Source organism: Cervus elaphus, chromosome 4 (genome assembly GCF_910594005.1).
Source record: "Cervus elaphus chromosome 4, mCerEla1.1, whole genome shotgun sequence".
NCBI classification, from domain to species: Eukaryota; Metazoa; Chordata; class Mammalia; order Artiodactyla; family Cervidae; genus Cervus; species Cervus elaphus.
Genome location: NC_057818.1, coordinates 10,144,368 through 10,156,801, shown reverse-complemented (window position 1 = coordinate 10,156,801; position 12,434 = coordinate 10,144,368). Strand labels below are relative to the sequence as shown.

The 12,434-nt window shown below is 55.3% G+C and overlaps 1 protein-coding gene across 3 annotated transcripts in view; it reads right to left on the bottom strand.

Annotated features, from left to right (window-relative positions):
* Positions 1-12,434, bottom strand: part of PLCG2 (phospholipase C gamma 2) — a 166,756-nt gene that overhangs the window by 57,387 nt on the left and 96,935 nt on the right. For all 3 annotated transcript variants that reach the window (XR_006340442.1, XM_043898142.1, XM_043898141.1), the window contains exons 12-19: positions 11,030-11,115; positions 9,865-9,985; positions 8,699-8,867; positions 5,518-5,622; positions 4,162-4,251; positions 3,397-3,572; positions 1,916-2,116; positions 917-1,036 (exon numbers count right to left, since the gene is read on the bottom strand). Coding sequence is in view for 2 of the 3 variants with exons in the window: in XM_043898142.1 (XP_043754077.1) it covers positions 917-1,036; positions 1,916-2,116; positions 3,397-3,572; positions 4,162-4,251; positions 5,518-5,622; positions 8,699-8,867; positions 9,865-9,985; positions 11,030-11,115 (1,068 nt within the window). In the remaining variant the exon portion in view is untranslated. The remainder of the gene's footprint in view (positions 1-916; positions 1,037-1,915; positions 2,117-3,396; positions 3,573-4,161; positions 4,252-5,517; positions 5,623-8,698; positions 8,868-9,864; positions 9,986-11,029; positions 11,116-12,434) is intronic.

Here is a 12,434-nt window from a genome sequence, read left to right as displayed (position 1 = left end):
AAGAGTATCTGAAGGGCCTTCCCTGGTGGCTCAGCGGCTAAGACTCTGCACTCCCAGTGCAGATACCCTGAGTTCAATCCCTGGTCCAGGAACTAGATCCCACATGCTGCAACTAAGACTTGGCAAAGCTAAATAAATGAATAAATATTTTTTTAAGTATTTGAAAAAATATTAATTAATTTAAAAATAAATAAATAAAAATAAATAGGTGAGGCCTTGAAGGCAGCCCAATGTCCGGAACATCACTTGGGAGCTCAACCTTTGGAACCCAGTGTTCTACTACCATCACCAAGAACACGCAGGGAAACCCTGCAAATGGGGAGATGGAGGGACCATTTGATGAACGGGGTGTGACCCTCCCTCATACCGCTTTTGGTGGAAATTGGAGGACGCAGGTGTCTCGGGGCTGCATTAACACCGAGAACCACGGCCCTGAGACGGCTGGTCCACACGGCCTCCCCACTGGCAGGCAGCGGCAGCAGCAGCTGGGAGGAGACCAGGGCTGCATCGCCACCCATCTGGGTTGCCAGTGCTGCTGGGGTGCAAACTCCAGCTCCACCGCTAACGGGCTGCCGGTTTTCAGCAGGTCGTTCCTTGCCCTGTGCCTCAGTTTCCTCCTCCAAAAAGTAGGGGTGTGGGTCACGCTCACCCCACAGAGTTGTGGGAAGATTAAATGAATCAATGTAAAACACGTTACTCTCGGGAACACAGAACAGTGGCTGGCATGCTGAAAGTACACAGTATTAGCGCAGCCTGCTTCTGCTCTCCTTATCACTGTGACTGTCCCCATCGTAGCTGACACTCTGGACAGAGGACTCTGGGCTCAGCGTCCACCTGCAGTTCCCCCTTTCTCCTCCCACCTGCCCTTCCCAGGCGCCTCTGCAGAGTGAGAAGTGGCTGCAGCCCAGGGACTTACCTGAAGGTGATGGCGTAGGAGTCGGTACCTTCCCGCTTCCGGATCAGGAAGGCCCCGTCCCGGGGCACCCGCATCAGCATGTCCTCCGCCTCTCCGCGGCTCAGCCCGTCATAGTACCACCTGCAGCACAGGCCGGGGAAATGGCCAGGGGAGAGGCCGCTGAGACGCAGCGGAGGAGGACGTGGTGGGTCCCCGGGAGGCCTGAAGTACGAGCCTGGAGCCCACCACGGAAATTACATAGCGGGCCTCCCCATCCGAAATCCCTTCTAGAGACGGCGACTGTGAAAACCATCACCCAGACACAGCTCAGGTGAAGTATTCCTGTGGGAAGTCTGCTTGGAGCACGAGAGAATAAATCAACTTAAATCTATAACCCCTCCCCGACCACTGACCCAAGCATCAGAGAGTGACACAGCCACTGCAGTGTCTCAGAAACTCAGAGGCAGAAAACACACACAGTGGGGTTTTAGAGGGGTTGGAGGTTAATTTCAAAGATGCAAAATAGCAAATTTTAAGGCCATCCACTTGAATACAGACAAGGAAAGTAAAACTCAAAGTTGTCACAGCTCTATGGCTTCCTCAGAAAGGTGCACTTGAGCAGGTTTCTGATTAAAAATTACTCTTTTCTTTTCAGAACTAGTTAACCCTTTGCAAGGCCTAACCGATATTCTCTTTACAATTATTATTATTATTTTTTTGCTTTCAGACCAACAGGAATGAGCTCTGACAAGTAGAACGGTAACACCAGGTCAGAATTAGTCTCTGAAAAATCAAAGCCCAAGAACTCGGGACTCTGAAGACAAAGCAGAAGAAAGGATGAGAGGGGCGGAGGGAGAGGAAGGAGGAACAGGCAGCAGGTATCTGGACAGCGGCCGCCCGGAGGGGGGACTTAAAGAGACCCTGGTGGGCCCAGGCGAGGAGCCTCGCGGGAGCGCGGGCCCCAGCCCACCGCAAGGCTGGCATTTCCGACCCGCGCCCCCAGCGCAGGGGCGCACGTACGGCCTGGACTCGTGCGGGTTGGGGTTGGGCACGGGGTCGGTCAGCCGGAGCTCAAACTCGGCGCAGCGCAGGTGTGTCTCGCGGTAGTGCTGGATGAGGGCGAAGATGCTGCTGAACATGAGGTTGTCAGTCAGATAGTACTTCATGGTCCCGCCCTCCATGGTGGAGCGGATCCGGCAGTGCTGCACGCGGCCCGACCGCCTGCGGGGAGGGGGACCACGTCAAAGCCAGCCCGGCGGGCTCCTCTTGCAGCCGGGCCAGAGCTGCAGCCGCGGCCCCCGGGGCGGACGCTGTGTGTGACCGCACAGGCCTCCCTCTGCTCTTTGAACCCACCAGGGCTTCCATACGAGCTACTCCTTGAGCCTGGATTCCAGAACATTCTACCTACTTCCTCTGCCTGCTGTCCCCTTTACCTACATAACTGGTCCTCTGGAGCCAGACAGCCTGGGTTCCAATCCTGACTCTGCCACTGATGAGCTAAGTGACCCTGAACAAGTGACTTGTCCCCTCTGAGCCTCCCTATTACGATCCTAGTGGTCCAACAAGGACAATGGCAGTATTCGCCTCACAGAGATCTCCTGAGGGTGAAACAAGATCACACACACACAGAACATGCCTGGAATGCTGCCTGGCACGTGGTAAACATCTTATAGGTGTTAGCTCTCACTATTATTTGTCTGTTGTTAATATTAGAACTTTTATCCTTCAGGTCTCAATTTAAACACCACTTCTTTCAGGAAGTCTTCCCTGATCTTTCTCCCAACATCACACCAGATCCCACTCTGACATTCATAACATCCTGCATTTTTTCCACTGCACTTGTCACAACTAGAATTATGTATTATTTGCGTGATTCCTTTTTCACTGTCCATCTCCATTCTCAGACTCTAATTTCCAAGAGGACAGGGACTGTGTCTGCCTGGTCACTGCTAAGTCACTGTGCCTAGCACTGAGCAAGTACCCCAAAATGAATAGGTGTAGATAAGCTCACTATAGCCTCACCACAGTTCTGTAAGTTTACTTTACAATATTTAATACTGCACTGAAATATCACTAATGTTGATGACTATGTTTTGGGGGCCTCACTCAACCCAAGTCCTGCCCCCCAAAACTCACTAAATGAAGTCTGCGTTTCTAGCCCATGCGTGCATGCTAAGCCACTTCAGTCATGTCCAACTCTTTGCGACCCTATGGGCTGCAGCCTGCCAGGCTCCTCTGTCCATGGAATTTCCCAGGCAAGAGTACTAGAGTGGGTAGCCATTCCCTTCTCCAGGAGATCTTCCCAGCCCAGGGATCAAACCCGTGTCTCCTGTGGCGCCTGCATTGCAGGCGGATTCTTTACCGCTGAGTAACCAGGGAAGCCTCAGTTTCCAGCCCAGCCCCACCCAAGTCCAGCCTACGCTGGCACCACTTGCCATGTGGCCCCTTGGTCCCACCAGCTGTGGGGAGAAGGTGGGCATGGCCAGACAGGGGGGCATTACCAGAAGGACAGGGTGTAGTCGTTGGGGAAGGTCTCGCTCTCTCGCACCAAGAAGGTCCCGTCCTTGCCCCCTGTCTCAGCGCAGTATTCCTGCAGCAGCTTCTCAGCACTTGTCCTCTTCTCCACCTTCTTGTGGAACCACTTCTCCCCAAAATGCAGCTCCGTGGGGGGTATATCCTGGGCCACAAAGAGAGGAGAGGCTTCTGAAAACCAGGGCCAGCATCACCAGACCGGCCCATCTGTGCACGCCGCTTCAGGGGACTGGATAACAGAGCAAGGATGGCCTCAGCTGGCCTTCACCCCAGGAGGTCTGGGAAGCCAGCCTCCACTGCCCTCCCCCCGCCAGACACCTACTCCTGACAGCCCCCATTCACAGTGGCCTCCTGAGTCATGGCCCAGGACAGCCTCAACTCTATTGTGCAGGAAGCCTGAAAGCTACAATACCCTGGGGACTGCACTCAAGAACAGCACCAAGGATGGTCAGCAGCCCAGGGGCAGAGGGCAGGAAAGCCAGGAACTAAGTTAGTGGGTGGGGCTGAACAGAGCATCCAATTGTCCTCATCCTCTCCTATCAAGGCCAATCAAGCCTTTCAGAGAGCAGGAAAGACTCTTAAGCCTCATTGGCTAAGCACATGGGCCAGTCAACCAATCAGAGAAGAGCCAGGCAAGCCTTGGTACCCAAAGAGGCAGCTCCATGGATGGGCTGAGCATGTCCAGGCCTGCTGGCCACAGGATAAGAAGAGCAGTATAGGAGGTCTCCACCTACCAGCGGCAGCTCCTCTTCCACAGTCTGTTCAATGTCATCGCTGAAGGACAGCTTGGCATCAGCAATGGCACAGTAGTGCCGAGTCCATTTCTACAAAGTAAGATCAGCATTAGGTCTCCCCCGAAATCTCTGCTGCATCAACTCTGAGGCCCAAGGCTCCTGCCTGGCATCACCCCCGGGACTTTCCTTTCCCATTTTTGTAGCTGTTTGTGGTGGTTTCACTGAACTCAAGCCCCTGTGAGATGTTTCCTTTAAAACACCTATTACTCTGGGGTTCTTTTAGCATTCTGAGGGCTTCTTTATTCAGTATGCCTAAAAGCAGACACAACACAGCATCATGTTCATCTGATTTGAAGCCTTTTATGAATAATGGGATTGTTTTCTCTGTGTGTGTGCCTCCATGGCTGTCTTTTTCTATTTCATCTACCTTATAAAACTTTCACAATTTCTCAGCCAGTCTGTCTAGAGACCCTTTCTTCAACATTTAAATATGACTTAATTCTTTATTTAACCATTTTTAAGGTTTATTTCTAGGCTATAAGAACAGACATGTAAAAGATACTCAAAATATTTGCAGAAAAACAAATATTACATAGATATGCAAAATCTGTAATAATCACTTTGCTTTACACCTGAAACTAACATAACACTGTACATCAATTATATACTTCAATCAATCATTTTGATCAATACCTACTCAAATGGATTGCCATGTTAGGTTAAGGGATATGAGAAGTGGCATTAACATTCAGAATGCCTCATTCTTGTCAAAATACAATGTTTCTTTGGGAATTCCCAGGCAGTCCAGTGGTTAGGACTCTGTGCTTCCACGCAGGGGACCTGGGTTCAAACCCTGGTGGGGGAACTGAGATCCTGCAAGCCATGTGGCACGGAAAATAATAATAATAATGTTCCCCAGGGAACTGTCTCAGGTTGGAGGATACTAAGGAGTTAGGACAACTAATTCCATTATTGCATCCTTTGGACCAGAAAAAGGACATCAGTGGACAGACTGGAATAAGGCCCATAAATTAGTCCGTAGTAATATAGCTAGGGTTCCACTTCCTGGTTATGACAATTACACTCTGGTTACAAAGGATGTTTCTATTTGGGGAAACTGGGTGAAGGATGTATGAGGAGTATGTGTGTGTGTCTTCATTTCTGCGTGAGAATCTATAGTATGTTACACTGAATATAAAATTATTTCAAAATAAAAACATAAGGCAAGAGAAAAACACGGTTTGCTAACAGTGAGCCGTTCGCTTAGAACGAGCTGAGCGTAGGACGGGAATGGCCTCAGCGCTGCCGGCGGGCGGCGGCGCGCTCCGGGCTCTGGGCGGGCGCGAGAAGCCGCACCTGGTCGATGGGGTCCCACATGTGCAGCTCGCCCTGCTGCTTGTGCTCGTCCTTCCTGTCCTCCATGTTCACGTCCACGTCGCCTCGGGGGCCCAGCTTCTTATGCTGAGGGGAGAACACACAGAGCCGTCTCCCTGAGACCCAGAGTGAGGATCGCGGAGCCAGCAAGCCCTCCTCCCCGTCGGCCCAGCACCCACTCGCACCGTTCCGCCTCGGCCTTTGCACCGCTGGTTCTCTCTGCCTGGCTTCTCTCTCACCACCTTCAGCTCTGCACGCGGCATCACCTCCCCAGAGGAGCTTCCCTTGTCTGTGTGACATGAAATTGCCCACAGGCCCCTTTCCCGTCCCTGTCACTCTCAAGCCCCTGGATGTAATTAATCTTCATACTCTTTGGCCCTGTGTGTAGCTACGTATCTGTCTTCTGTCCTCCCTGCTGGAATATAAGCCCCATGAGGGCAGGGACTTTGTTTTGTTCCCTGCTGAATCTCCTGAGCTAGCTGAGCAGATAGTGACTGCTCATTAAATATTCAGGGAATCAACGACGCGCCCACGTTCCCAGCACCAGAGGGAGAGGCAAGGCCACAGTGCGTCTGTGGGCACACTGGGGACGTAGGCTGAGAAGACCTGGGTGCAAACAGCCCTGCTGCTGCTTTATCAGCTGTGTGACCCGGGGCAGGTGGCTCCTCTGAAACCTTTGTGTCCATCGGCAAGACCAAGAGGACGACTTTGAAGACATCCCCCCAGGCGAGTGCTGACCAGCCACATCACACGCACCAGCCTTGGGCAGCGGTGGCCTGGTGGAGGGGACTCAGGATGGGGAGTCAGACCCGGGCGTGAATTCAGGGCCCATCGCCTTCCTCACTGGGGGGCCTTGGCCGCATGACAAGCTGCCTCAGTAACTTCCGTTGTGAAATGGGGGTGACAGGGCCCCTGCCGGGTCCCGGAAGGCAGTGGGCAAGCAGGACACATGGCGTGGCACGACATAAATCTCCATTTGAACAGCCCTGAGTGACATCTTTGGCAGGAACTGTGTAGCCTCCGCTTGGTCAACCTCTGCACCTGTGTCCTCCCCTGTCAAGGGGGCTGGGGACCCGGGTGACCCGTCCTGGGGGGCTGTCATGAGGCTGAAGACCATTTCTGAGTGTGAACCCAGCCCCACGTGCAGCACTCACTGACGGGGTCACAGATGCTATTTCCACCCCCTTTCCCTGAAGTTGACAGCGGTGAGCCACGAAGGGGCACCGCTGGGCCCAGGGCTGCTCCTGAAGGGGTGCGTGCTACCCCACACCGTGAAATGGGAGCCGAGAAGTCCCTGGGGACACGCAGAGAGCTGTCCTAATGGACACAGAGGGACGTCACGGAGAAAGGCAACCAGGCCCCCCGAAGAATCACCGACCAAACCTGAGAAGCTGTGGACCCTCCTCGGCCAAGCCCCCTCTGCCCCTCATCCTACTGGAATGCTAGAAGCTTCCCCGGACGTCTTAGGGAAATCTACCCCAAAATCTCAGCCAATTCCTCCGAATACACTGCTGCTCTGACCCAAGGGCACACCGGGGTCCCCCCCTCCGGATGGGCCTCGGCAAAGCCCGCTCACTGCTCTGCTCTCCTCCGCTTAGAGGCTGGTCTCCCCCCGAGACCATGACCTCCCGACACATGGGGAATGTCCCCGGTGCGTCTCCGTGGTCCAGTGACAATCCAGGGCACACACCACGTGTTTGCGCCACCCACCTTCAAGGATGTTACTCCCCGAACCTGAAGGGCCTTCCCCCTTCTCTGCCTGGTAAACCCGTGTTCGTCCTTCCCACGGACCCGCTGGCTGTCACCAAAATCCACGTCGCTTCTTCCACTGATGCTGCCCTGCCAGCATCAGCACCCCTGCAGGCAGGGTGGTCACATGACTAGGTTCTCAGGCCAGGACAGGCGAGGCCGGGCCTGTCCCACTGACGACCCCGTTGCCTACCAGGCATCCCTCGCCCTGGACCCACCGTGTTCCCCTTTCTGCGAGCCGGATCTCCATGTGCCTGCAACCCAGCATTGACCACACAAGGACGGTGCCCTAAGGCAGCCTGGGCCAGTTCTGTGCCATGGACCCCACCTCTGACGTCTGGGGAAGAGTACAGAGCCTTTCCTCAGAACAACATTCATGATGCATAAAATTACAAGAGAAATCAATGATACTGAAATACAACTATTAAGACAGTAAATAAAAATCCTTGTAACATACTAATAGATATGCCTCTTTATTGACACCTCACATAAGATCTAGAGGCAGATCTAATAACCATCATAATTTCAAAGTTGTGATGAGCACACATTAGTTTGAGATATTTGCAACAACTGCAAATGTGATGTGAAAACATCCATGACTGCTGCTGGTGATGAAGCCCCAGGTGGCTTGTTGCCAATATTCATGACGAAGGAGGTGTTACGTTTTGCTTACATGTTAACAAAGAGGCAACATTTTTGCCCCAAGTTCACATGCCACCATCGCCTCCCCCCGAATTCTACCTGTGGACTCTTGGGGGCTCTGCAGGACCTCACCTGAAAACCCCTTCCCTGGGAGAGCACAGAACAAGGGGAGCGGGTCCGGGTCCCTGGACAACCTCGTGGACCAGAGTCCACTCTCCTGCACACGGGGCTTGAACCGACATGCTTTAAGCCGCTGTCCATCTGGTCTCTTGACCCAAATGTCACCCTCTCCACGGTGCTCCTGGCTGCCACTCATCCCCCCCAACAGCACCCAGCTTGCCACCCCCACCACCCCCGGTGCACAGAGTCCTTTGGGGCAGCTGTCCATCTCCAGTCCACCTCCTGAGCTACCCTGGGCGCTCCCGAGGGCAAGAACGGAGCCTGGGTCTCACCGGGACAGCCCCAGCACATCGCGAGGGCCTGACAGAGAGGAACATGGTGAAGAGCGGCCAAGAAACAGACGAGAGACACTGAGTGAATGCGTCCAGGGCACTGCTGCGGGACAGGGTAGTTCCGCGCACTCTGCACACACTCTTTCGCACTTATACTCGTGGCACACGGACAGTGTGGGTTTTATCGTGAGCCCCCAGACAGTGAGCACAGAGAGGCACTGGGAGGTTAAGCGACCTTGCCCGGGTCAGGAGCGGAGTGAGCGAGGAGAACGGCGAGCCAGGACCCCCGCCCCCACGCGCGTGACACCCTGAGCCGCTACCTTGATGATGATCTTCCCTCGCAGCTGGCTGGGCGACGGCAGCTGGTCGGCACTGGCCTCCTTGGGTTTGGTCAGCAGCAGGTCTCCAAGCACCTCCTTGAACACCCGGGCCATGTAGCGCTGCTGCTCCACACAGCAGTGCTCCTCGATGGACAGGATCACGGGGAAGCTGCAGGCGGGCGGGTGGCAGGGGTCAGCGGGGCAGGCGCTGGCCACCCGCACGGGGCTCCCCAGCCTCCTCCGGGCTCTGCAAGCAGGACCTGACCTGCACTCTCGGCGTGGAGGGGTGCCAACACTCAGCCGAGGCTTGTCGGCGGTGCCTTTGGTCAAGATGGAGCCCAGCAGGTGAGATGGGGGTGTGTGTTGGGGGAAGGGGTGTCTGTGTGTGTGTGTCTATGTGGGGTGTGTGGGGGTGGGGAGTATGTGTGTCCATGTAGAGTGTCTAGGGAGTGGGGGGTCTGTGTGTGTCTATGTGGGTGTCTGGGGGGTGGGGAGTATGTGTGTGTGTCTTTGGGGGTGTCAGGGGGGTGGGGAGTATGTATATGTGGGGGGGGCATGTCTGGGAGGTGGGGAGTGTGTGTATGTCTGTGTGCGTGTGTCTGTCTGTGTGGGGTAACTGGGAGGTGGGGAATGTATGTGTGTGTGTGTGTCTATGTGGGGTGTGTCAGGGGGTAGGGAATGTGTGTGTGTCCATGCGAGGTGTGCACGGGGGTGGGGAATATGTGTATCTATGTGGGGCGTGTCTGGGGCGTGTCTGGGACGTGGGGAGTGTGTGAGAGTGTGTGTGTGTGTGTGTGTGTCTATGTGGGGTGTCTGGGGGATGGGGAGTATGTGTATGTATGTGTGTCTATGTGGGGCGTGTCTGGGAGGTGAGGAGTGTGTGTGTGAGTATGTGAGTGTATGTGTGTGTATGTGTCTATGTGGGGTGTGACTGGGAGGTGGGGAGGGTGTGTATGTCTGTGTGTGTGTGTGTGTGTCTGTGTGGGGTAACTGGGAGGTGGGGAATGTATGTTGTGTGTGTGTCTATGTGGGATGTGTCAGGGGGTAGGGAATGTGTGTGTGTCCATGCAGGGTGTGCAGAGGGGTGGGGAGTATGTCTGTGTCTGTCCACCCAACCCCAGCGCCCTTCCCCTTGAAGGCGAACCACCAGGAGACCAGCCGCCGACCTGGAGGTGACAAAGGCGTGGTCTTTGATGGCCTGCACGACGTCGTCGAACTTGATCTTTGTGGTCCGCGTCCAGCCGTGGTAGATGATGGGCTTGCCGTCGGGCCCGTCCCAGCAGTCCACTGCAGGCAGAAGCGGGCGCCCTGAGCTCCCGCCCGTCCCCCTCCACGGCCACACTGCCCGGGTGACGGCCATGCCCCGGCCCCCGCCCCAGTGCCGGCTCCACCACCCGGACACCAGGCCAGACCCGGCCAGCCCGGGGCCACCAGCCTGAGGACACGCGTTAGCTGCATGCACGTTATAGGAAGACTGGGTGGTCTAATTAAAGGTCCCTTTGTGATGCCACACGTCCGTCCCAAAGACACTAGTTCAAACTTTTTTAACAGAGATTTATCGTGCGTTTTATCTTCTGATATGACTTGTCTAAACTCTGGCTTGCTTTCTCTGCCAGAGTGAACATTACAGAGCAGTGAGAGATTTATTTTTCGAGATTCATGGTTACATAGAAGGTGAACAGCCTCTATATTTTTAACCCCCAGAGGAGACAGGAGCTGACAGTTTCGAACTAAATTTTTTTCACATTTGCTTTTTCCCTAAGACAGAAAAAGGCATAAACGAGGCAGCACTCTGTAGGAGGAACTGCCATTAAGGTCTGATACCTGATGACTGTTTCTGACTGAGCTGGGGCCTACATCAGCGCCTTGTGCCTTTCCCAGCCTGGCACACCCAGGAGCCCCTGGCAGGGGTCAGGCTGGGGCGTCAGGAGGAAGCACCCGCTCCCAGCCACGTCCAGGGGCCTGGAGTCGCCTGTGTGGGGCAGCTACGGGCACCCGGGCACAGGCGCTCAGGGACCCCTGCTGAACCGCGCAGGGCGCCCTCCTGCCTCTAACTACAGCCCCGAGGGGCCGCAGGACAGGAAGGCCATCTTTACGACGGGCTTCCCAGCCTCTCAGCTGTATCTGGACGCTTTCCGAACAAGAAGACCACTGCCCAAGAAGACCACTGTCCGACCTGGCCAGGCCCAACGTCCCTCCTTGTTGTGGGGGACCCCGTCTTTGGGGGAAAGCCCCGGCCTGGCGGGGGCCGCCTGGCTCCGCCCCCAGGCTGCCCCGCCCACCCCCACCCCTCGGGCCCCCACCCAAGGCATCCGGCGGGCGGGTACTCACGCTCGATGCAGCGGCAGCCCATCCGCAGGCAGCGGATGTAGGCCTCCGGGGACGACTCGCTCCGCAGCTGGTCCCCCGTGAGGTACCTGCGGGAGCGGGGGCCATGTGGGGGCAGGCCTGCACCTCGGGGCGCCCCTGGGGAACTTCTCAGCCTGAGCCCCCAATGCCCTGAGTTCTTCCTGTCTAGAATGATTCCCCCCACCTCACCCCTCATTAGGATCTGGGCCAGACACAGGCAATCACATGCCGAGACAGGAGCCTCAGACTCAGGCTATGGCCATGGGAGGTGAAGGGGAACCATCCTGGAAACCCAAGGGTGGGGTGGAGAACGTGTGTTCTTTCAAGGAAAACGTGGTCGAAGGGAATCAGGAGTGAGACTGATGGACAATGATAAACGGACAACTCCTGACAGCTGCCCCCCAGGCTACACAAGGCAGAGGTGGGCCATCATTCTGACCTCAGGGCCCCAGGCCCGGCACAGGATAAATGGAACTGCTACCCCGTGAACTACGTCCACCAAAGCTGATGCAGAAAGACCAATTTTTATCACTCTCCTCCCTACCATCTACATTGCCCTCCTTTAAGAGTCTGTGTTGCTCAGCCGTCTTCTGGGTTTGGCAGAATCCGCCATTCTCCAACACGTATTCAAACCAAAGGTAGGAATGAGAACTATGAAGTCCCTTCGCCCCTGAATAGGAAGGTGTCTTCCAAAATGCCTGGAGACAAACCTCAGGGCCTGCTCTCCACCTCCTGTCTGGACGACACTTGGGAAAGTGCCAGTCAACAGCCCAGGACCGAAGGCCTCCACCCTCACCTTATAAAGCAGACCGAGGATCAGAGCTTGAGTGCACACCCATTTCTCCCTTCCTGTCTGCCCTTTTTTTCAATCAGGGCACACTCCCAAAGATACACATTTGAGTGTGCTGGTCTCCGTCCTAAAATCCATCGGCGGGGGCTCCCACTGCCTTCACAGATCCCACTCAAGCTGACCTGCTGGCCTCGTCGCCGGCCACTCGCCGTCCCAGGGTCTGTGCTCTCGTCTTACTAGACTCCTCTCAGTTCCTCCTGCCCCCGGACATTTGCATGTGCTGTTCCTGTGTCTGAAGCCCTCCTCCTCACCTCGCCACCTGTTCTCTCACCAACTCCTGCTCATCGCTGAGACTCAGGGAGGCCCTTTCCCCATCCAAACACAGGAGGACAGGGGCTGATCCTGCCCACTCCCCCGTGTTTTTCTATTTTTTGGCCCCACTGTGCGGTATGCGGGATCTTTGTTTCTCAACCAGGGACTGAACCCAAGCCCCCTGCAGTGGAAATGCAAGCCCAGGGCCTGGCGCAAGGCGAACTCTCAGTAAAAGTCAGTTCAGTGACTAATTCAACTGCTTTCCTAAGAGCTGGACCATAAAGA